The 24,946-nt window shown below is 41.4% G+C and overlaps 2 protein-coding genes across 26 annotated transcripts in view; one reads left to right on the top strand and one right to left on the bottom strand.

Annotated features, from left to right (window-relative positions):
* The window catches only part of BTBD10 (BTB domain containing 10), a 78,151-nt gene extending 64,730 nt beyond the window's left edge, over positions 1-13,421 (top strand). For 4 of the 12 annotated variants that reach the window (XM_036861576.1, XM_036861570.1, XM_036861567.1 and 1 more), the window contains 4 exons: positions 6,294-6,491; positions 8,279-8,383; positions 9,022-9,132; positions 12,186-13,420. In XM_036861576.1, coding sequence (XP_036717471.1) covers positions 6,294-6,491; positions 8,279-8,383; positions 9,022-9,132; positions 12,186-12,496 — 725 coding nt within the window. In that variant the 3' untranslated portion in view covers positions 12,497-13,420. Of the gene's footprint in view, positions 1-6,293; positions 6,492-8,278; positions 8,384-9,021; positions 9,133-12,185 lie in introns of all 12 variants that reach the window. The other 8 variants (XM_036861575.1, XM_036861571.1, XM_036861579.1 and 5 more) reach the window with 5 other exon arrangements.
* Positions 13,422-14,109: 688 nt separating this feature from the next.
* Positions 14,110-24,946, bottom strand: part of ARNTL (aryl hydrocarbon receptor nuclear translocator like) — a 103,649-nt gene continuing 92,812 nt past the window's right edge. For 9 of the 14 annotated variants that reach the window (XM_036859521.1, XM_036859518.1, XM_036859516.1 and 6 more), the window contains 5 exons: positions 24,455-24,543; positions 22,799-22,922; positions 19,759-19,852; positions 15,543-15,645; positions 14,111-14,786 (listed from right to left, as the gene is read on the bottom strand). In XM_036859521.1, the coding sequence (XP_036715416.1) occupies positions 14,626-14,786; positions 15,543-15,645; positions 19,759-19,852; positions 22,799-22,922; positions 24,455-24,543 (571 nt within the window). In that variant the 3' untranslated portion in view covers positions 14,111-14,625. Of the gene's footprint in view, positions 14,787-15,542; positions 15,646-19,758; positions 19,853-22,798; positions 22,923-24,454; positions 24,544-24,946 lie in introns of all 14 variants that reach the window. The other 5 variants (XM_036859526.1, XM_036859528.1, XM_036859527.1 and 2 more) reach the window with 3 other exon arrangements.

Genomic DNA, 24,946 nt, shown 5'->3' with positions numbered 1-24,946 from the left:
TACCTTTTCAACTTTGTGTCCGTAGTGCCAGGCACATAGTAAGGACTCAAACATTTGTTGAAAGAATAAACTCTTTTATCCCTTCATGCATTGTTTAGGACACTGTTCCATTTATTGTCATCTTCTCTAGTATCATTAGTCTTTCCCTCTTTGTATAGAGTAATCCTCAGGCTCAAACATACTCAAATCTGACCTGTGTCTATTGTAGACATTCAAAAAATATATCATTTGAAAACTTTTGAGCTTTTCATTGATTCTTTGAAGTTAATTTTTTGCAAGAATTAATACGTTTATTATACTGACTCCTGCTCCAACTGCTATGTCTTTCCATTTATTCAGTTTTCTTTTATGTCTTCTTCTGCTATGGTCTTATTAAGTTTATTCTTTGGTATTTTGTATTTTTGTTACTGTTGTGTGTAGAATATGTTCAGATTTTCTAACTGCTAACATATGAGAAAATCATTGAATTTTGTATATGTGTGTTTAGCCACCTAACCAAACTCTGTTTTATTTCTAATAGTTTTTCAGTTGTTTCTTTTATATTCTTGGTAGATAATTGACCCTGTTGTAAGTAAAACTTTTTATGTCTTTTTGTCCTACTGAATCGACTATAATATTTTGAACAACGTTAAATTTAGTGGTAATTCTGGTACCCTTGTCTTTAAAGGCATTTCCTTTAGGTTTCACTGTCAAGTCACTCTTTCTTCATGACTCTTTCTTCAAGACTTTGGCTCTTCGACATCCGTCTTTTAGGTCTTCTGCTTATTTTTCTCTCACTTGCTCCCTGATCCTTCATACGTTGGATGTGGTCCTTCCCAACTGTTCTGTCTTCAGCTACCTTCTCTCTCACAGAATCTATACAATTAATCTAAGCGATGCCATTCATCACTGTGGCTTCAGATATTACATATACACTGTAGATTTCCAGCTGTTTTTTTTTTTAATGTATTATTTATTTTTGGCTGCACTGGGTCTTTGTTGCTGCACGCGGGCTTTCTCTAGTTGTGGCAAGCGGGGGCTACTCTTCGTTGTGGTGCGTGAGCTTCTCATTGTGGCTGGCTTCTCTTGTTGCAGAGCACAGGCTCTAGGCGCCTGGGCTTCAGTAGTTGTGGCTCGCAGGCTCTAGAGCTCAGGCTCAGTAGCTATGGCGCACGGGCTTAGTTGCTCTGCGGCATGTGGGATCTTCCCAGACCAGGGCTTGAACCCGTGTCCCCTGCATTGGCAGGCGGATTCTTAACCACTGTGCCACCAGGGAAGTCCCTTCAGCTATTCATCTCTAATTCCTACCTACCAGTTACATATTTCTAGTTTACTATTTAACTTGTATAATTTTTTTTCCTTCTTAATCAGGCTTTTAATGAGTTCCATGCATATCGTACATATAGTGATGAACAAGACAGACATTGTCCCTGCATTTATGGAGTTTACAGTCTAGTGGGGAAGACAGGCATTCAACAAGTAATGAAAAGCTGTGAAAATGCAGTGAAGAAATGAGATGCTGTGACAAGTGTATGGTAAAGGGGCTCTGGAGGATCATTATCTGAGTCAGTGACATTAAAGCTGAGACCTAAGGGAATGGAAAAGAGAGTGAGAAGCTCTCCAGGCAGCAGAAATGGTATTTGCAGAGGCTCTCAAGTTGGAAGGAATATGACATGCTTAAGGCACTGAAAGAAGGGAAACGTGGCTACAGTGGAGGAGGTAGAGTGTGAGTGGTGAGATATAAGGCCAGAGAAGTAGGGAGAAAACAAAATTTATTAACTAAATAAATGTTTATTAACTGTACATTCTATACTAAGCACTGTGCTAAGTTCTGGGGATGCAGCAGGAACAAACCAGGCAAAACTTCCTGTTCTAATGGAACTTACACTCTTTTGGGGGAGACAGACAATAGACAAGGTAAACAGGTAACATATGAACAAATAACATATGGTATGTTAGATAGTGATATGTGCTGAGGAGGGAGAAAAAAGTAAGGAAGGGACAAAGTAATATGAGAGGCCATCATTGCAGAGGAAAATTGAAGTAAATTCCAAGCAGAGGTTAACAGTGAGAGCAAATGTTGAAGCAGTTTGCCCGGCATGTTTGAGAGCAGCAGAGGCTAGTATAGTTGGAGTGGAGTGAGTGAGGGTGTCAGTAGTAGGAGGTGAGGTCATGTAGGGCCTTTATCTTTTGGCTTATACTCTGAGTGAGATAAGCCATTGGAGGGTTTTGAACAGAGAAGTGATATGATCTGTAAGGCTGCCATGTTTTACCATTTCATGGGCGCACTGTTCACACAGAGTTCAATGTAGACCCATGCAGTGCTGTATTCCAGATCTGACATATGCTTTAAAAGAATCACTGTTGGCTATTGGGTTGGAAATGGACTGGAAGGGGAATTAAGATACACACAAAGAGGTAATTAGGAAGCTATTATCATAATTCAAATAAGAGATGATGGTGGCTTAAATCAGGGTGGAAGCAGTGAGAAGTGATCAAATTCTGGATATATTGGATGGTAGAGTTGTAAGGATTTGCTTGCTGATTGAATATGAGGTGGGAAAGAGAGAAAAGGACTTTACCTGGAAGTGTGGAGTTGCCATTAATTGAGATGGGGGGAGACTTCATGGGAGCAGAAATTTAAAAGCTTGATTTCGGACATGTTAAGTTTGAAATACCTATTAGACCTTCAAGTAGAAATGCTGAGTAGGGCATTGGGTATACATGTCTAAAGAGAGAAGTGTGGGCTGTTTATATGCGGGAGTCATCACTATATGGATAGCATTTAAAGAAAAAAAATTTAAAGGACTGTGCACACTGATCTGTAACCTCCTTTTTCACATAACAGGCTTAAGGACCAAGTTGAGGATTTGGGACTTTTATTCTAAGGATAGTATAAGCCATAAAAGGTTTAAACTAGAGACACCTATTTAGATTTGTTTGGCTGCGGTGGGGGAAATGAATTACACAGGGGCAGAGGCAGCTGATGGGTTCTACGGTAGTTTGGGTTAGAGTTACTGATGACTTGGACTGCGGGGGGTGCAGTGGGGCTGGACTGTGTTTTGGTTGTAACTGTTGTTCTGTCACAGACCATTCCAAACTTAGTAGCATAAAGTGTGATTATTCTTATTTTGTGGGCCAAGAATTCAGACAAGGTACAACAGAGATAGCTTATGTCTGCTTCACAATGTCTGTGGCCTCATCTTGTGAAGAATTGAAAGGATGAGGTGACTGAAAAGGCTGAAGGCTTCTTCACTCACATGTCTGCACCTGAAGTGGGACAACTCAAAGGCTGGGTTCAGTGAAGACTGTCAGACAGAGTAGCTCCTCGTAACCTCTTCATGCGGCTTGGGCTTCTCCAGGCCTGGAGACTGGGTTCAGAGAGGAAGCATCTGTAGAGCAAGCATTCCCAAGACCAAGGCAGAACCACAAGTCATTTTCCCCTCACCTCTGCTGTGCTCCCCTGGTGACAAGCAAGTCAGTACAACCAGCCTAAATTGAAGGAGAGAGGAATTGGACTTCTCCTGCTGGGAGGAGATATCAAAGTCACATTGCAGAAAAGCATGTGGTATAAGAGATTTTGCAGCTGTCTTTGGAAAATAGCATCTTCCAGAGAGGAGATGACACAATTCAAGATGTATTTAAGAGGTGGACTTGTTAGGTCTTGGGGAATGAGTGAATTAAGAGATGAAAAAGGAATCAAATATTCATTCATTTATTCTACAAATATTTAAGAGCCTATTATATGACTAGCACTCTTCTGAGCTGATTCTGAGAACTTGAGTGGATGGCGATGCCATTTACTGATTTGGAAAACACTGCAGAGAGAGAGAGACAGAAATGATTAAGTTCAATTTGGAGTATACTGAGTTTGAGGTGCCGGTGAGGGGGCATCCGAGTGGAGATTTTCAGGAGGCAGTTGAATATAATGCATCTAGAATATAGAAGGCAGAATTAGTAGAATAAATTTGAAAATTGTCAGCATAAGGTGAGAGAAAAACAGAACTTAGAACTTCCCTAAGAAGTAACAATACTTAATGACAGGCTGGAGGAGAAAACGTTGACAAAGGTGACTGAAGAATAGCCAGAGAGGAGAAAGAAAACCCGGGATGGTGGTATCACATCTTAGGGATGAGAGTGTTTAAGGAGGGGTAGTCCCTGTAAGACATTCCATCCAGAGGTCAGATGAGATCATGATTACAAGTTGTTGATTGTCAGGCAGAAGACCTAGATGGACATTTCTTCAAAGAAGACATACAGATGGCCAGTGGGCACATGAAAAGATGCTCAGCATTGCTAATTATTAGAGAAATGCAAATCAAAGCTAGAGGTACCACCTCACACCTGTCAGAATGGCCATCATTAAAAAGTCTACAAATAATAAATGCTGGAGAGGGTGTGGAGAAAAGGGAACCCTCTTACACTGTTGGTGGGAATGTAAATTGGTGCAGCCACTATGGAAAACAGTATGGAGGTTCCTTAAAAAACTGAAAATAGAGTTGCCATATGATCCAGCAATCCCACTCCTGGGCATATACCCAGACAAAACTAATTTGAAAAGTTACATGCACCCCTATGTTCATAGCAGCACTATTTACAATAGCCAAGACATGGAAACTACCTAAATGTTGTCTATCAACAGATGAATGGACAAAGAAGATGTGTGCGTGTGTGTATGTATGTGTGTGTGTGTGCGTGCGCACACACACACACACAGGAATATTACTCAGCCATAAAAAAGAATGAAATAATGCCCTTTGCAGCAATATGGATGGACCTAGAGATTATCATAGTAAGTGAAGTAAGTCAGAAAGAGAAAGACTAATACTGTATGATATCACTTATTTGTGGAATCTAAAATATGCCACAAATGAACATATCTACAAAACAGAAACAGACTCACAGACATAGAGAACAGACTTGTGGTTGCCAAGGGAGAGGGGCATGGGGGAGGGAAGGATTGGGAGTTTGGAACTAGCAGATACAAACTATTATATATAGGATGGATAAACAAAAAGGTCCTACTGTATAACACAGGGAACTATATTCAATATCCTGTGATAAACTATAATGGAAAAGAATATGAAAAAGAATATATATATGTATAACTGAATCACTTTGCTGTATAGCAGAAATTAACACAACGTTGTAAATCAACTATACTTCAGTAAAAGTTTTTTAAAAAGATGTTCATTGTCTTTAACAATCTGGAGGTCATTTGGAGACTATATGTCGAGGGCTCTTTTGAGTAGTGAATGTGGAAGTCAGATTGGAATTGGTTCAGAGGTTAGGGGAAAGAGAATGTGTTTATATATATATAGGAGTTTGACTATAAAGGGAATTTTAAAAATCATAATGGAAGTAGCCAGCCTAGAGAGAGACATGGCTAAATCATAATATTATAGTTAATTATTTAATCATTTATTATATTAATAGTTATTATATAATTAGACAACCTGTTGTAGGGGGAAAAAAAGCTCTAATTTGGGAGACTACAGATTTGAGTTTTAGTGTCTTCTCTTACACTCCCAGTAGTTCCTGAGATGATAGAGCCTTAGATAAGAGATAAGACATTGCCATTGAAATAGGAATAAAATAAAAATGATTAGGTCAGTGCAGGTGAGTTTGTGACTATGTATTTGGAAAGTTAAAGTTGTTCATTATGCCTGTACTTAAGAAGGATCAAGTGAAGTGCATCTTTCATTCCTCTCAATTCTAGGGTCACGTAAGCAATGTAATTCCTGTGTACCGTGCTATATTTTGCTTGACCTTTTACCATCCTTATCCCAAAGCCAGTTGACCCTTTTCATTTCACTCCTCTTCCTACACAGTAATATCAGTGTTGTTTGTAAATAATTTTCTGAGAAAGAAAATGTGGGAGATGGAATATGGGGGCTATTTTATTTCGTATGGATAATCTGAAAAAATATCCTTAGGATATACTTTAAGATATAACTGCATACATTGATTGATGGAAGACAAAATGATATAGTAAAAAATACCCTGGAGAGTAGATTTAATTCTGATTGTGCAAATTAGTTTTGTAACCTTAGGCAGATTGCTTCATGATGTGTAAAATGAAGGGGCTTGTGTTGGATGGCTTTAATTGGCCCTTCTTGCTGTAAGATTCTACAGTTCCATAAGAACTCTGCCTGGGCAAAGTTTTGTTGACTAAAGAATAACCACTATATTGTCTACAGGATCCCAAAGTAGATGCTGAACTACTCTGCTGTTTTGTTTGTTTGTTGTTTCTGCTCTTCTTTTACTTATCAGTCACCCCCAAAACGAAGATATTTTTGTGGCTTTTATTTCAGGTGCCCTAATGCATGAGTTATCAAACGATGGTGCTCGTAGGCAGTTCGAATTTTACCTGGAAGAAATGATTCTGCCTCTCATGGTAGCTAGTGCCCAGAGTGGGGAACGCGAATGCCACATAGTGGTGCTTACAGACGATGATGTGGTTGATTGGGATGAAGAATATCCACCACAGATGGGAGAAGAATATTCACAAAGTAAGTCCTGTGGCATATTTTCTCTCTCTTACATCATCACAGATTTTCTCTTTATCTTTTACAATATTGATCAAAGAACAGTTTTTATAAAGAAAGTATGTTGAACTCTTACTTACACCAGGAGTTGGCAGACTACAGCCTGTGGGCCAAATCCAGCCTTTTGCCTGTTTTTATAAACAAAGTTATATGTATCGTCTGTGGCTGCTTATGCGCTACAATGGCAGAGTGGAGTAGTGGGAATGAAGACCGCATGGCTAGCAAAGCCCAAAGTGTTTACTGTCTGGCCCTTTACAGGAAAAGGGTACCCGCCCGTGTCATGCACAGAAATGGTTTGCTTTTTGTTGAGTAGCTGGATCTTAATGGTTTTTTCTTTGCATTTAGAAGCATCCAAGAGAAGTAGATCCTGGAATAGTAGATAATAAAAAACAAGTGTTTTTTTTTTTAGATGAATTTCTATTTGTATATAAAAATGAGAAGCTTCAACTCAGTGATTGCAAAGATGACTTTAAGTTCTAAGACATTCCTTTTTTAATATCATAAGTGTTCCTGGAGGATACAGTGACCCTTCCGAAAGCCTTGCGGAACTTTAGGTATTTCTGACCAAAACAGCACATCTTGAGCAGCAGTGACTAACTTTTTTCTTACTGTGCTTCCAAACTTTTTCTGATTAGAACCTTTTGATTTTTTTTTTTCTGTTAGAAAATTTATCTCATATTGGTTTTGTTTTGTTTTTATGGTGAACCCAATCTTGTATTTTTGAACAGCTTCATAGGTTGAGAAAAAGAGTTAAAAGAATGATTCGAGGAGCTAGGTAAAATAGCCCAACATCTTGTTCTGTCCTCCAGTCTGTGTTGACTCGGTAAGGATTAGGGTTTAAGTAAAAAGTACAGGATTATAGAAAGTACTGGAGCCCTTTAAGCTCTGATTTTTCCATTTTACTTACCCTTTTCTAAAAATAAAACAAAGCAGACTAAGTGGTATTCTTTATTTTAATTCTAAAGATTTTCATTAGATTAAGTTATCGTAGCGCTGTTCAGAATTTACATTGAGACATTTCCTTTGCATGATACACTTTGAACGACTATTCTGACTCTTCTGTGGACAGTTAGAATAATAAAATGTTACTATTTCCTCATTCCTAGGCTCTTTGCTGACAATGGTTTTCTATAATAATATGTGGAATAAAAAGTTGAACAAAGCACAGGAAAAATAAAAAGTACCAAAAATCAGAAGAAATACACTAAATCATTTTCTGTGTAGAAAAAGGAATGAACAAACTTTTACTTTTCAAAAAGTTTGACTCCAAGAGAGTAGAGCCAGCTGTAGAGCACAGAAATGACATTATAGTGATACAGAAATAATAATAGACCTGGCTTTTCCTTTTTAGTTATTGAGCTTTTCATTTCAATGTTTTTTGGTTTGTTTTTTTGTTTCTTACCTTAAACATTGAAGCTTAAAAGGACTGGAAACATTTTTACTCAATTTGTCTAAATATGTTTCATTTTGTGCCAAGATGTTCCAAGGTGAAGAAGATTAACATTTGAAGAGACAGAGATGAGATAGTCTCTTCAGCCTGATTTTCCTAAATGTGACATTATAACACCACCCATTCTGAGATGTCAAAAAATCTTTATCTTAAAATAATATCAGTAGTCTTAAGGATGTAGTAATAATCACAAATTTACCCCATGAGTAGCTTCTGTATACGTTTTTTCCTTTTATTGGCTCTTAAACCAGCATGTTTGGTTTGTGAGTGTGTTTTTCTTTTTTTGCAAAAACCTTTGCAGTTCACCTTTTAAGGGAGATAACTCCACCTGAAAGAGAGAAGGCGAGGAAGGTCCATCAGTCTAACTCCCTGAAGTGCCCAGCACATTTGGAAGACTCAACATGTTGTCAGTGGAATGTCTGTCCTTTGCAAAGCCAGTTTGCTCTAAACAGACTAACCTAGGCAGAACATGCTCGAATCTGCCATTTTTAACATCAATATTAAATGGGACTGTTCGCCTGAATGGAAAACAGTTTGTGGGGTGGGTCTTTGTTTTGGGGGAGTAATTAATAGTTGCTCAATCCATGAAATGCAAGATGTATCCATTTTGTACTTTCTGACAAGGCAGTTTTTTCCCTTCCAGATGAGGCCTTGTAGGCATCATAGCAAAGTCCTTTACTTTGCCTGCTTGATAATCATGTGATATTGATACCTTTTTTTGGTTCTCTTTATTTGAAGAAATTGGGGCAGATCCCATTCCAATAAGTTTGTATATGATATATCTTTCAGAAGGAGATTCTTCCTATGGATTGGGTTATCTTATTGGTTATTAAAGCTTTTCTTGTTTCAACTTATGTAGACATTTGCTTATGTATTAACTGTACTGAATTGTCCTGTCATGTTGGCTAGTCATCCTTTGGCATCACTGCATCCATTATTTGGGCTTTTAGGGTTGTCAGGCCCCTTTGATGATCAAGATAAACTTGAGTCATCTCCAAGTACTTTGATTTTAATAAGAAAATATTTTTGTCTCTTTGTTTCCAGTTATTTATAGCACAAAATTATATAGATTTTTCAAGTACATTGAAAACAGAGATGTGGCCAAATCAGTTTTGAAGGAGAGGGGTCTTAAGAAGATTAGATTGGGAATAGAAGGTAAGACATTTTCACTATTTTCTATTAAGTTTCTTTTGAAAAAAGCAAGGTTAAACAACTGGATCCCATTGGGAATATAGTTTGAATATTTTGAGAAAAATTCAGACAAGTGATTACTGACTGCTCATGCAGTAGACATACAAATAACAAAAATCAGCTTCCTTTATCTGAGATGATAAATAGAAGGCCATTAGAAATTATTATTCATTCCATAAGATTCCCTAGCAATATAGAGATATGAATTTGTCTTTTCTGCCATCACCCGACTTAATGCATTTTTGGCTAAGCCCATGTAGTGTGTTTGGCACGCATGTGTGTGTATTCCCGTAAGACAGACAGGACTCTTTGCCTAGTAGTGATCGTGATCAAAGCTCAACAGAATTAAAATCTAGTACTTTCTGAAAATTCATATAAAAACAGTGCTAGTAGCTTACTAGTGTCTTAAAGTATAATAGCTTATTTTCATATTAAATTGAATTGCAAATGTACTTCATCTTACTTAAATGCATACTTTTTAGATTGCTTTTTACTTTATGATTTAAATGAATTTTTGTCAGATGCTTCTTTTATTTTAAAGTGTCCTTACTAAAAACAAAACATCTTCCTTGGCATACCCTAGTAAAGGGTGAAGACTGCTTGTGTTCAGAGTCTGTGATTTAACAGCTGTATGACCTTGGCCAAGGCACTTTACTTCTCTTTGCCTTCGTTTCCTCATCTAAAATGGGAGCATTAATAAGTACTTTATAGGGTTATTGTGAGGACAGAATGAGTTAAAATAGGGCCTAGCACATAGTAATTTCTGTGTTTGTGATGGTGATAACGAAGATTGGGGTGTTCGGATCAATGACCAGATAAGCTGTTGGAGATCACAGTAATGGGCTGCTGAGACATATAGGGAAGAATGGGAAGGGGAGGAAACTTTGGGCTTAAAAAAGAGGACACATTAGCTTCACCAGTATGTCCCCTCTTCTGTCATTTTGCAAACGATGGGATTTCGCTGTTTCCTTTCAAAGCTAAAGAGAAGGTAACTGGAGGGAGCTACTTGAGATGAGCAGGCAGGGAAGCAGTTATTTGATCTGAAGCCTGATGACAAGTGGGTTGGAGCTAGATTGTAGAAAAAAAAAAGCCTTATATACTGTGCTGAGTATGGACCTTCCTCTTTAAGCATGAGGGCATCATTGGTAGTTTTAAAGCAAGGATGTAATACGATTACACCTGTGTTAGAGTGGTGATTCTGTGTGGAGGACAGAGTGGAATACAACGAGATGGGGATTTTAAAGACTTTTAATAGTACAAAAGCAATCAAGGACAAGGGAATAATAGAGGTAGAAACCTTTCTGATCTCTACTGCTGCCCTTCAGCTGGTAATTGAGTGGAAGTGTGAAACGAAGAAGACATTCTACAGAAGGTCCTTAGAAGATATTTAGTCCTTTGCCCCTGTTCCCCCCTCACCTCAACCCCATACACACTCCACATGTGGCTAAATATACTAGCTACCAATGACGCCTACATAACATCCTCCTATGCAAGAATCCTTAACTGAGTCCCTACTATGTGAGGCCTTTGTATTTTTTTCTGATTCTAACTCTGGTCTAACTGTGGCCTGTGGGCCAAATCCAGCCCATTACCTGTTTTTACTGGAACATAGACACGCTCGTTAATGTATGTAGTGTCTGTGGCTGATCTCACTTCACAGTGGCAGAGCTGAGTGGGTGTGACAGAGACCACGTGGCCTACAAGCCTGAAATATTTACCGTCCGGCCCTTTACAGAAAATGTTTGCCAGTACTTGGTCTGAACTTAGCAATTCATGCTAGTGGGAAGGAGAGAAGGAACTTTTGATAGCATCTAAGGAAAGTATGTCTTTAGAGAAACTGCCTTACTAGTAAATGACTGAAATTTTTCCGAAACCAGGATGGTTGTTACCAGTTGTTACTCTTCAGTGATTATGATCTAAGAGGAGGAAGATATAATTAATCAGGGAAAGCTGTGTCGACTGAAAAAAATGCACAACCTAAATGTTCAGAATTATGTTTTATTCGGTGGCCTTACTGAGGACTATAGCCTGGGATACAGCCTCTCAGACAGCTCTGAGAAACTGTTCCAAAGAGGTAAGGGAGGAGCCAGGATATATAGGAGTTTTTGCTGGAAAAAAAAAAAAAAATGAAAAGATTACTGCTAATCACAAAAAACAGACATCTCAAGTTAATGATCTTAGTGCCTCTCTCTGTTTGGGGAGATGCAGGAGTCTGGGCTTGTTGCAATTATTCCTTTGATACGCGTCTTAAGCGTCTAGGGCCAGTATCCCGTCTCCTCCATCCTGAATCCCCTCAGGAGCACCCTTGGGTGGGGGTGGCTGCAGCGGCTGATGGCTTGGTGGCCGCAACATCCTTGTTCACTGACATGTCAGGCAACGTTTTTTTTTGTCCACAGCTGCTTTGGCCATTGGCAGTTTGTCCATTGGCAATCTGAATGAACTGCCTGGTTGTTGAGAGCAGTAGCATTTAAATGATATAGGGGTTAAAATATTGGCTTTGCTGACCTAGGTGCAGAAGTACCTGGAATTAGCGAAGCTGGTGCTCTACGGCTCCTTGTCACTTAACAGTAAAAAGGAAAGAAAAAACCCAGAAAAATATGAAGATGAGATTTAGGTTTAAAGAAAGTAGAAGGCTAATACTGCAGTAAATTGCAGGCCTTGAGGCCAGATAATCCTGCGAAGGGAAGGGTTCAGGGATATTAAGGATATACAACTAGAGCCCATGATGCACTAGATTACGTACCATTGTTATTAGGGACCCAGCCCCTCCATGCTTTCCGAATGTTATTCTGGTAGTTGGTGGATGGTGGGAGGTTTTGTGAATTACATCAGTAGGATTTCAGTTTCTTGCTGTTGAACTAATGACCAAGGGGATAGAATACTGAATTCCCTTCTTTGTTCAAGAACTACAGTAACTGTCTTTAGGTTAAATTGGGTGAGGAATGTGGGGACCCAGGTGGGTGTGCATACATGTGTGCGTGCGTATCCTCAGGTTTTAAAACCTCTCTCTCCTTCAGGTTATCCAACCTACAAAGAAAAAGTAAAGAAAAGGCCTGGGGGCCGCCCAGAAGTGATTTACAACTATGTCCAAAGACCCTTTATTCGAATGTCTTGGGAGAAGGAAGAAGGAAAGAGTCGGCATGTAGACTTTCAGTGTGTAAAGAGTAAATCTATCACCAACCTTGCAGCAGCTGCAGCTGACATTCCCCAGGACCAGCTGGTAGTCATGCACCCAACTCCTCAAGTGGATGAGCTGGATATTCTCCCTATCCATCCCCCTTCTAGCAACAATGACCTCGATCCTGACGCACAGAATCCGATGCTGTGATGGTGATGTTGCTTGAAACCATAGCATGCTACTCTTTGCAGTGACGCTGCACTCTCCTCATCCTGCACTGCAAGGCCACTCTCTGCATTGTGAGATGCACAGAACAATGTTTAGGATATTGCAGTGTAGACTTTTTTAAAGACCAAAGGTAGCTGAATGGTTTTTTAAATGAGTACAACTCTAGCATCTTGAGGTTCCAGTTATATAAATGTATTTGTTTACCGGTAGGTTTGTGAAATTGGTTCTTGGTATGGGGGGACAGTCCTTTTTCACACATCTAGATCTTTTCAGAAGTGGCAGAAATTGGCAGCTGGGGTACTTTCAGTCTAGGTTGATATTCATCACACCCCAGATAAAATGTAGAATATTATATAGTTGCACTTTATATATGGTGGTCAAGTGGAAATGTTCAAACCATTTTTATAGTTGTGATGCACAATATAATTTAAATAAGTGCTTCTATCAAAGTATTCCTTCAGTGAAATGTGTATAGTTTGCTGCCCATGATGAGCAAAAAATGAGTATCATTGGGCTTATTTGAATGATTAGGATGAGATTCAATGCCCGTATTCTTATCAGTTATCTTCAGTGCCGTTTTCATCCTTTTCAAGTGAGTCACATGCAGGGAGTGTGAACGTCAGGTGGTTTATTATCCAGTCTGCCTTACCCTTAATCTGTCCAGATATTTATTTACTAACGATTTTTTTTTGAGTTATGGTATAGGAAGATGAAGTGTTTGCTCTTCATTTACTAAATGATTGTAAACTCGTTTTTCATCAAAATAAAATTCCATTGTTTTAATGTTTCTGATCTTTATAACCACCTTGACCAGATTTTCCATCTCATAATTAGCAGATATCCTGTCTTGGTGTCAGTATAACTAGAAACCAGGTAGCTGAAGGAACTCCAGTTTGGTATATGTGTGATGAGGCACTTTTATTCCCCACTAATTATAAAATAAACTATAAATCCAAAACATTGAAAAGGGAATATTTTCATTTTCTAGCCCAACCTGATATGAAGGATGAAATACTTTTACTAGGTCCTACAGTAACCTTAAGTTTCAGAGCCAAATTCTGACACCAGTTCAGTGTTTTCTCCATTATACTGTGATGTTCTGCCTAGCAAATTGTTCACGAAAATGTTTTTGGTTTATGTTTTGTTTTTTTAATATTCTGTGGCCCAATTCACAAAGACATCAGAAGTATTTAGGTGCTTTGGGTCCAGGGTCACTTACTTACTGTTTGAAGCCATACAGCTGTGAGTAGTAGAGGCGTTGTTGTAGAGAAGCCAGTCTCTTCTATCTAATCAATCATCTTGATTTTGTAATTCCAGAGGATTTGCAGTTTGTGTTTAAGCAGTAACATCTTTCTTTGTTCTCACAGAAACTAAAATTACAGTATAGCGAAAATACAGTACAGCTAAACTAGTAACACAGGGAAATTATGTATGCCCTAGAATTGTTATGAAGGCCAGAAGAGCACTGTAAATGCTTTTGGTGTGGCTCGTCCTTAAACACCCACCATGGAAAATCGATGATCCAGCCCTGTGGCATTTTTTTCCCTGTAGGATTTTTCTTTCTAATTATTTGAAATGTGAACAATATTTATAGAACAAGGGAAACATTTATTAAAAATATTTAACTAATACATTATACTTTAACCCATATTTATAGTAAAGGATTCTTTCTTACAAGGAAGAATAAACGGTTTTATGATACAATTAGTATAAGAAATATCCACATGGGGAACTTCTTTGTAGTGTAAAAACACCATACATCTGAAATGACCATCTGCATATAAAAGCTACCAATGATGCTTCTGTGCACAATGATTAAAAAATTCAACACAAACAGAATCCAAAATATACAATTAATGCAAGCTATCCACAGCTAGCCCAATAATCAATGATGAGGAAACACTGGAGCAGGCTTAGTTCCACTTTGTCTGAAGTTACACATAGTAAGATGATTGACTTGTATCAATGGCTCTGAGATGGCTTTTATGAAGACAGTACATAAAAGCTGTTCTCCTCTCCTTATCCAGTAAGCTTCACAGACTGTATAACTCCATCAGTAATGCACTTTGATACTGTAGCTGTCGCCAAAGCAACATGTAGTGTTTGTTTGTTTACAGCGGCCATGGCAAGTCGCTAAAGTCAACAGGACCACCGAGCCCAGCATCTGCTTCCAAGAGGCTCATTATGACAGCCATTGCTGCTTCATCATTACTGGGACTGCTTGAGCCTTGATCGTTGTCTATCATATCTATGCCTATGTGAGGGTTCTCACCTGTGCAAAGAGATAAAGACTGGTCAGTGATAATACCAAAGCATGTTTAACTTTAGTAAGCGGTTCCTAAGCACACTTTTAATAAGAACGTTATACTTAACAGTAGGGTGAGAAGGATGAGAGAGGCTGCTTTTTGGGGGTGTGTTGCCATATTTTTTTTTTTTTTTAACATCATTGGTGTTTTTCAGAGGGAAGACCCAGCTTTTTAAGAAGTACTTAAAATTCAATGAAGAATCAAGTATGAGTTGACCTCATTTTAATATTCTGATATAACCAGTTATAAGGAGGGAATTACTACAGAAGGAAAAAAATAGGAAGATAGAGATTAGGGAAAAAAAGATCTAGAAAGCTAAGTAGAGAAAAAGATGGGTGGGGTGGGAGAAGCAAACTCTTCATTGGCTTAATGACTTTTAATACCCTCTGAAGTGCTTCCTGATGACCCTTTTAGGCTTTATCTGAACCTGCATCGGCTCTCCCTCCGAAGAGATTATGTTCTGCACATTGGGAGAAAGCCTGTGTCCAGGCCGCTGTAGCCTCCTCTTGAGTTCCAGGGACAAACCTGGACCCCGGCGAGAACCCAACCATTAAACTCAACTTTGAAGTAAAGATTTAAACAAATTTTAAACCTTTACTTTATTCTTATCAAGTTTACCTAGAACTGGTTTGTTTTTCCAGTTCAGTTCTTAAAACTGACTTTATGCCACATGTTTTTTTGCAAGCTCTTTGCATTGGAAATGAATAAATAATGCTACTTACCAAGAATAGAAGAGCTATCAGAATATGGATAACCTGGGTTCTCCTGAGCCTGCCCTGGTAGTAGGCCACTGGAAGGAATGTCTGGAGTCCCTCCATTTAAAATCTGCAAACAAAAGTGAAGTTTTCACATCATCAGCAGTTTCAATCAGTATTTTATGCAGTGTCACCAAGAAGATGAAGCATGTTGAAAAGAGGAAGGTGGGGAGAAAAAGCTTCAAATGGCTTCAGTTTCTTATCGGATGATTTTACATCAGAGACTCTTAGGAATGGTCACAGTAAGGAAAAATCCTCTCCCCCAAACTATACTCTCTTTATTGGATTCAGCCCACACAGGCAATTTAAAGGCTGAATAAAATCCTTAGAGCGTTCACATGTTTCTTTAAGGCCAAGGACTAAACATCAGTGAGCCCAGCTGGGCAGGTCCCCTGTAAGGGAGGAAAACTTCTTACAGCAACAGATGTTGCTGAAGAAATAAAGGGCTGTTACACTGTGAAGAGACTCAGCTCTGAGGAGTCGCAAATGAACAGCAAAACACTAGAATAAATCATCACTAGTTATACCACAGGTGCCATTAGTAACCACTGGTTTAAGTTCTTAAGAGAGGCTACTGAGAAGTATTATTACCACTCCTCAGTAGCAGAACTCTGTCTCCCCCAACTCCCCCCCCCCCCCCCCCCCATGACTGAGTCTCATAGAAAAGCACCTTTTGAGAAGTATTTGGATGTAGGTGAGGAAACAGTTTGGTAGCAGCTGGGATTTCAGGAGAGGCAGTGATTTCAGGCCCTGCCAGTAGATGGCATTACAACCTTATCTCCGCAATTCAACTTTTTGAAGAGACTCTCAAAAAGACTTTACACTCTAAAAATTATTGAGGACTCCAAAGAACTTGTTTATACATTTATCAATATTTACTATATGTGAAGTTAAAGCTAATACATTAAAAAGTATAATAAAACTATTACACATTAACATGAATAGCATTTTAATGAAAAAGAACTATTTTCAAAAATAACGAAAAGTTAGAAGTGTCATTTTACATTTTTTGCAAATCGAATATCTGGCTTAAGAGAATTTAACTGGATTCTCATTTGCTTCTCCATTCAGTCTGTTTAGGTATGTTGTTTGAAATACATATCTGAAGGAAATCTGGCCTCTTATAGGTAGGCAGTTGGAAAAGGGAGGTGTATTTTAATAGCCTTTTCAAATAATCGTGGTATTCTTTCTTTGATATTACATCAAAACTCAGCAAGTGGAAGTTTCTTAAAGATTAGTTGCAATGTGGAGTTTGAAACCATATCAATGAAATTTTGATACTCTGTTATGTTGAAATCCATTGGTATATCTTGGAAATTAGGATGGATCTTTTTTACCTTTGCATGATTTTGAAATATCTTACATCAGTCATTTGGAAAATACTGGTTCACTGAGTTACACAGATCTTCCAAATGTTGACACACTTCATTGTACAACATTAAAACATCACCATTGTTAATATTACCTATATCAGAAATATCTTAAGTTTTGGGAAGCAGTCAAGCTCAAAGTAGCAGATACAAGTTTTCCCCAAAATTCTAATTTTTGCTTGAAAGCTAAAATTTTATCACTGTCAGTTGTTTTATTTGAAGTCGCAGCTTCATTCATTTTCAAGAAAATGTACACTAAACACCCAAGTCTGAAAAATCATAGTTTGCGACAGTAAAAATGGTTTCCTATGAAAAAGGTGATTGGGTTCGGTTTATAACTTAAATAGTCGCACAAGTGCTTTTCCTTGAGACAACCATCATACTTTGTGTGCAGCACAAGTGCTTTATGCACACTTCCCATTTTGTAACAGTTTTAAAAGATTTACTCAAGGATTTTATAAAATTATTTTACTGCTTTATTAAGGACATTCTTAAATGAAGCTGGCTTTTAAATTTATTATTGTGAGTATACGGTAGTGACATACAGTGACTGTCAGTACAGTTTGGTGCCACAGGCTTGATTTTTGTAAAAGCACCAGCAGTCTTACCCAACATTGCTTTTTCACTATCAGTTCACATATCAACACAGTGAGAAAAAACTGTTTAGCATTATTATGAAAATACTTTTGACCATGCAGACCCCTGAAAAGATGCCCCCTCCCTAACCCCACCAAAAGACAACAGATGACGTTTAGGGAACTGCTGCTTTATGTCACCCTGCCTTGGAACCTCTGGATGTCCAGACTCTCCTGGAACCTATGAGGCTCACTAAGCCTCCTCTTTTTATTGTATTTAGCTTGACCCTAATTAAAACAACTGGCAGGCTAAATGGCTCATTTTCAGACCTGCCAATTTTGAAAGTGACTGGGAAGGGTTGGAAGCCTGGGGCCACCTTTACTTTTGTGGCTTTGGTACACTATTTAATGCTGTCATTTTTAACTCCATCTTGTTTAGATGCCTTTCTTATAAGGTCCTGCTGCTGATGACTCAGAATACATTCAGAATTTCTTCTCAGACCCACTTTTATAAGCCCAAAGAAAAGGAAACATTTTCCAAAAATGCCTCAAAAATACTTGGGGCTTTGTGATGCAGAGTATACTTTTAGATCTCTGGCATTTGTTGGTGTGAAAAGAATCAGAAGTCAAGAGACCTGAATTTAGTTTGGGGCTATACTTATTAAATTCTGGGCTAGTCATGTAACATTTGGTAGCCTGGATTTTGTCACCTATGAGGTTGTGAGGATAAGATGAGAGATTGTATATGAAAGTTCCCTGAGTAATATTTAAGCACTGAACTGGAGTGATGACCTTCCAAAATAGAGTAGTGGGATTCTTGGTAATACCAGGAAATCAAATGCCTAAAAGTTGAATTGAGACACAAAGAAGAGGATACCATGCTAAGGAGACGGTGGCTCCAGTAGGAAGGAAGGACCTAGCGGTGTAACAGAACAGAGCTAAGAGCTCAGCCTGCGAGCAGGGGGGAGGGGTGTGCCCAGCCCAGACTTCATCTGTCAGTACTATCTTCTGAGTCATTACCAAAGGCCAGCCACTTTCACATATATACTTTCATAATAGGACTTCATGTGCAAAGATGCTGGCTGCCCTAACCTATATTAGCTGCATTATAGAGAAATCTAGGGCTTAAAAAATTGTATAGGGCCACATAGCCAGCACATGGCAAGGCTAGGCTTCAAACCCAGGTCTGTCTTCCAACTGTGCTCTTACCCGTTAATTTATTGGCTTTCATACCTTTTTGGGGGAAGTAAAACCTTTTTTCAAATCAACACTTTTACAGAAGATTCATGTATCAGAAGTAAAGCTGCCCTGGAAGAAGCAGGAGTCTTCCTACCTTGTCTTCCTCATCACCTGCCCCTCGCCCCAATCCTACCTGGCAGCACCACAGCTCCTGGTAACCTGAGTCTCTGAGGAGCCCAGTTTTGAAGACCCATGTCCTGCTTTTGATACAGTTTGTGCCCTGTGTAAATTACTAATATTCTCTCTCTGTGTACATGTCTTGGGAGATAGGGGAAGGAAGACTTTATGTCTCAAGATGCTGGCCTTTGCAGCATCCTAACCTATGTTAACATCAGATACTATAAATAGATTTATGATTTACAATTAACATTGGCCTAGGCTTGTAAATTCTCTCATCAGCACTAAAGATGAAAACAGATTATTGGTTTCTAAGACTATTTATAATATAGTCTTCTGGCCAGTTCTTCATGAGGGCTGGCGACTGATAAACTACTTGTACTCAATGCTGTCCCATCATAGGAAACCCAAGCAGATCCCTAAGTATTCTGCAACTGCAAAGGCATGACTTGCCTTCCAAAGGACTGCTGGTGGTATCACTGTTTCCAGGACCTGCACTAGACACTAACGATATTTTCTCCCTTGAAAACTCCCGGCAGAGAACTAGATAGTTTTAGGTACTCACTAACCCTTCCCTCACGGGAGCTCTTGAATTCCTCCCTCTATACAATGGACTGATAGCTCCCCAATCCTTAGAAAGATCTCTTTCTGCCTTCCCCCACTCACATGGGATAAATCCTCTAACAATGTCAGCAAGGCTCCCTGGCTCCACTGGTATGCTCTGTACCTCACCTAACACAGATGCATTTACTTCAAGGAGGAAAAAAGGGCCCTACTTCTTTCAGCAACCACAATTATATACTCCCACTTCCAGTATTTCAGAACTTGGGCAAGAGCTCTCTGGATGAAGAAGGGCCTTAGTCTAAAAGTCATCAGCCCTACCTTCTTGCCTCCTGGAGAAGAGGCATCAGGGGGAGGTGTACTTGTGATGTTCAATGGGCTGGAGCCACAGCTGGAAGGCGATGACCCTCTTATCCTGTCAGAGAAAAGAGGAGTTAGTTACATTGCCTTTCCTTTTTTCAGTGGAGTGTGTGTGTTTTGTTGAGGGATGGGGGTGAGAAGGAGGATGAAGATCTAGAATAGGGATTGGCAAACTTTCTGTAAAGGGCTAGAGAGTGATTATTTTAGGCTCTGTAGGCCATATGGTCTCTGTCACAACTACTGAACTCTGCCGCTGTAGCTTGAAAGCAGCCATAGATGATATGCAAGTGAATGGATATAGCTGTGTTCCGATAAAACTTTATTTATAGGTGATAAGCTGGATTTATCCCATAGGCACCTGATCTAGAACACAGATCCTGGAGGCAAGCTTCTCACTGACAAAGCCCTTGGATTAGGGTTTGGATTTCAGGTTTGTGAATTTCAAGTAGCTGGCCAGCTTCATTTGCTCACAGAATCCAGATCTCAGAGTTGGTGGCATTCTATCTCTGATACAATGAACTCGAATCCACCGCAAATAACTTATTCTCTACCCTACAAACACTGCTTAGCTAGCGACTACTCAGGAAATGGAGGGTGCTGGGGTGGTTTCAGCCCCACCTAGAAAGTGGCCTTGCAGTAGTCGTCATTGTCATCTTCTAAGGCAACAGGTGATGAAAAATGGGTCCAAGCCCTCCTCAGCTAGCTTATTTCTCAGCATAGTAGGTTTACAGAGGAAAAGACTTAGAGCTGTAAATCCACATAAACTCTTGTCAAGCTGAAGGACCTCAGCAAAGGAAGCCATGACCTGGCACCACAGCTAGAGTTTAGGGAAACTTGAATGGCAGCTGCGTGACCACCAGGCTCTTAGCACCTACATGGATGATTGCAGCTTCTGGGTCTCCCAGGGACCCCTCCACTGCCCAGCAGTCTTGGCTCTTGGCCTGTACTGCCTAATTCTGTAATTTGTGAGTAAACAAGCTCGCTCTCTCTCTCTCTCTCCCCTGGATCATAATCTTCTGAAAGGCGGGATACAACTATATACCAGGTGTTCTTCACCCACACAGATGACTACTAATTGCTTACTGAACAATTGTTGAATGTCTCCCACTTTTCCCTACCTACATCAATGGAACCACTGTTTCCCCAGCTTCCCTATCTTAGAATTGCCTTTTCGTAGTTACTTATTTCATTTTCAATATCTAGTCCTTAAATTACTGATTTCTCTTTTGGACACTACTATCACTGTAAGGTGGGCTTCATTCCTGGGTTGTGAAGCACGCTTACCTTCATCTCTTCCTATTCCAATCCAACTTCCACAATGCTTATTTTTTGTTTTTGTTTTTGTTTTTTGGGGTTTTTTTTTTTTTTTTTTGGCTGTGCCCCGCGGCATGTGGCATCTTAGTTCCCCAACCAGCGATCGAACCCACACTCCCTGCACTGGAAGCGCGGAGTCGTCACCACCGGACCGCCAGGGAAGTTCCAAACCTCCACGATGCGCATTAACACACCACTTTGAACACCTGCTCAGCATCCTACAATGCACAGGGTCTTCCAATTTTCGGCCAGTCTCAACTATTCAACATCATTTCTTAGAATTCTTAGCAATCTCCCATCACAGCTCTGTGGTTCCTTTCTACAAAGAGGCTGCGAGGTAGATGGCCTGCTTTCTGTGTCCTGAATACACCATCTCACGCCCATTCCAGCGTGTGCCTGTCTTTTCTAGAACACCCACATTCATCACAAAACCCAGCTAAGGCCAAGTTCAAACCCGTCCTCCCTTGCTTGCTTCAGCCCATGCACTCCCCCTTTTTTCTTTTATCATAAAGAAAATAGGCTTCGCAAAGATCTTAAGACCTTTGCGTTCAAGGACTGTTTTATACTGTCCTTGGATGGTCTCGAGCAAGGCACAGGGTACGCCGGGACTGATCAGCACCAGACTACCAGTGCACACTGCACCCACACCTCCTTCCTGAGGTAGGTTCAAACAGCCACATCCGTCATTCCTGAAGGGCTGGAACAGGGCTGTGCTCTTCTGGAATCCCACTGGGATAAGAGCCCCCCTGTGGCCAATTAGAAAACAAGGCCGGCCTCCAGTTCTGAGAGAATCAAGCCAGTGGCAGCAGGGATCCTATGATTATGTTCCATTAAGTTTGTACGCCTAAGGACCTGGTTACCACCCTCTCTATCGCCCAAATTCAAATGGACTTACAATTACTGCTTCCCTCTCAATGACTGTTCTTAAAGACTTAGATTTAATTAACAATTTTTGAACACTCACTACATGTCAGTTCTTGGAACTTTCCTGAGTTCTCTCACAATCCTAGGGCAATTTCAGGGAGATAGATATTGCCTCCCTTTTATGGCTTAAGTCAACAGAGTGCAAGAAGTTACATGAATCTCCTAAGCAGAGGCCTAGGACTCAACCCAGATAAACTGCTTCAGAGCTTCTTCTCTTTCATATGGAAAAGAAGTTCCGCCCAAGGGAGCTTCTATTACTAGCTGATTTGTTTGGTCTCTATTGCTAATCCTAGGCAACTTTTTGACTGGAAGAAGCTAATGTTTCGTTAAGGCCCAGATCCTGGCAGTTCTCGGCTCTGCTCCTGCAGTCCTGTAATGTTAGTGTTCATCTATCCACTGGGAAGCTCCTTGGGTCATATACAAAGTAATAAGAAAGTTGAGCCTCCCAGAGTTCCATTTAGCTCTGGCCTGTTTGGGTTTAGCTTCTTTATTTAAAGGCAGGATTTCTCAGTCTCGACACTACTGACATCTTGGACTGAAAAATTCTTCCTTAGGGGCCGGGGCTTGGGAGGGCTGTCCTGTGACTGTAGAATGTTTAGCAAGCAGCCTCCCTGGTCTCTATCCACTGGATGTTTAGCAACAACCTCCCACTCAGTTGTGACAACCAAAAATGTCTCCAGACATCAACAAAACATCCCTTGGGGGGCAAAGTGCCCTGGGGGTTGAGAACACTGGTTTAAGGGAACAACTAGGTGTTACTTGCCTGTGGATTTCCATGATTTCCTCAGCAATCATTCGACCTATTTTTCCTGCCCCAGCCCTGGTTCCCCCTGGAATCCCTGGAACAGTGGGGTGGGTCCTCTTTGGGCCACCTACAACAGAGGAATCTGAGAGTGGGAAAGGGGAAAGCCGAGGGAGAAATGCTATTATGTGTTAAATTAAATCCACTTCATCCCATGATCCACTTGAAGTTCAAGCTTAGGGTTGTGCCCTGAGGGACATGAGAGCCACAGCTTGTCAGGAAAAGGCATTCCTGCAGGGAAAAGCTCAAGTTTCCTTCCAGGATCAGAGATGTTGATATTAAAGCTTCTAATTCCTCATGCACTCAACATACGCTGGCCGAAAGCCACTGGGCTGCACACCAGAGTCACAGAGATAGGTCCGCATCCCTGCCCTCAAGGAGCTCACAGTCTAATGGGGAGACACACAAGATAAACAATGGCTGGAACAAACTGCGGTAAGTTTGACAGGTCAGCAAGAGGCACCCAACTCATGCAGGGCCAGGTGCAACCTCCTGGAAGAAATTAACTCTGAGCTGAGTCTTGAGAGAGGAGCATAAAGTAGGTTGGCAGAGAGGTAAGGAGGGGAAAGCATTCCAGGCACACCGACCAGTGTATGCAAGAGCACTGAGGCAGGACACAACTTGGGAGACTACACCAAGAAACTCATTACAAATGATGATGGAGGAGTGACAGATGAAACTGAGAGGCAGGTACCAGTCAGACCATGAAGGGCCTTGGATGCCACACTAACAGATTTGAACAGTATCCACAGGGGACAAGGAGCACCAAAGTGCTTGACACAGAAAACACAAGTTCACCGTGTGGAGAAGGAACTGCAGTGGAGGACGCGGGCGCAGAGGAGGGCAGGGAGACTACAGTTGGGAAGTTATCTGCAGTAAGCAAAGCAACAGATGGGGAGGGTGAGGTAGCAACAGTGGGGCCGGAGAGGTGTAAAGACAGAAGGGACAGGAGTGTGTGTTTTGATATAATGGGAGAGGTAGGAGTCACGGTTTCTGGCTTAACCGACCAGACTGGGGGCGAGGGTGTGTGCAGAGAACCGATCTGGATGTGCTGAGTTATAGGTGCCTGCGGGACTCCAGGTGGCTTCGCCCAGGAGGCCGCTGGAAAGGCGGATCTGGAGCTCAGGAGTGAAACCGGAGGTAGGATTCACCGATGCAGAGGCAGGGGCTGAAGCCGTGCAAGCAGAGGCCTGAGGGAGGAGGAGTCAGGTGCGGAGAGCAGCGGCCAAGGCCGAGCCGGGGGAGGGCCCCGCGGGAACAGCACACCCCGGCGCTGACAGACACCCTCTCCCACCACGGGATCCCGGCGGCCGTCGCCGAGAGCGCTTCGCATCGCAGCCACCGGCAGCCCAGCGGGAGGAGAGCACAGGCAGCAGGAGCTGCCATGTCAAGGCTTCCAGGGTCCAGGCAGCCTCAGCAAAGGCACAGACAAGTTCCCGGCATTCCAGGCTCAACAGAGAAAGCGAGGTGACAGCGTCCTTAGTGATCATCCCCGTGAGGCCTCCCTTGTTCCACAGAAGATGGTGGCCGGGGACCCCAAATACCGGGGGCTCGGGGATGGTGGCCACAAGCAGCTTCTCAGGGGCAAGCCCGGGCGCCCCGGCGGCACATAGTTACCTTCTCCAGAGGGCAGCGTGCCGTCCATGCTGCGGGGGGATGCTGTGGGCTGAGGGAAGCTCGGCTCCCCGCCTTCCAGGACGTTGGCTCTGTGAACATCCCAGCAACAAGGAAACGTGAGTCAGGCCTGCTCAGAACCGTGCACCTTTCACCTTGGCCAGGTGTCCGGTGTCCACTCTGGACCTGGACAGGCCACAGAAGGAAGTGTCTGAGCGGCTCGTAGGTCTCCTCACTGTCTGAGGACACGATGGGCGGCACCGCGGCCCCTGGCCTCCCTGCCTGCCTGGCCTTCCCGGCGCGGGTGGGCGCGGTCCAGCGGAGGCGGCCCCGGCCCCCGATCGGCTCCGCCTACAGGTGGGGCTTTGGACCTCACGGGGAAGGAGATGTGGGGAGCAGGCCAAAGAGGAGGGCCTCCCCTTCCCTGCTCACCCAGCAGGTGGCAGCCTTTGAGGGGGCGTCCCAGCTGCCGGGGCTCAGGCCGCCAGCCCGGTG

Source organism: Balaenoptera musculus, chromosome 8 (genome assembly GCF_009873245.2).
Source record: "Balaenoptera musculus isolate JJ_BM4_2016_0621 chromosome 8, mBalMus1.pri.v3, whole genome shotgun sequence".
NCBI lineage: Eukaryota > Metazoa > Chordata > Mammalia > Artiodactyla > Balaenopteridae > Balaenoptera > Balaenoptera musculus.
This window is presented reverse-complemented; position numbering and strand designations above follow the sequence as displayed.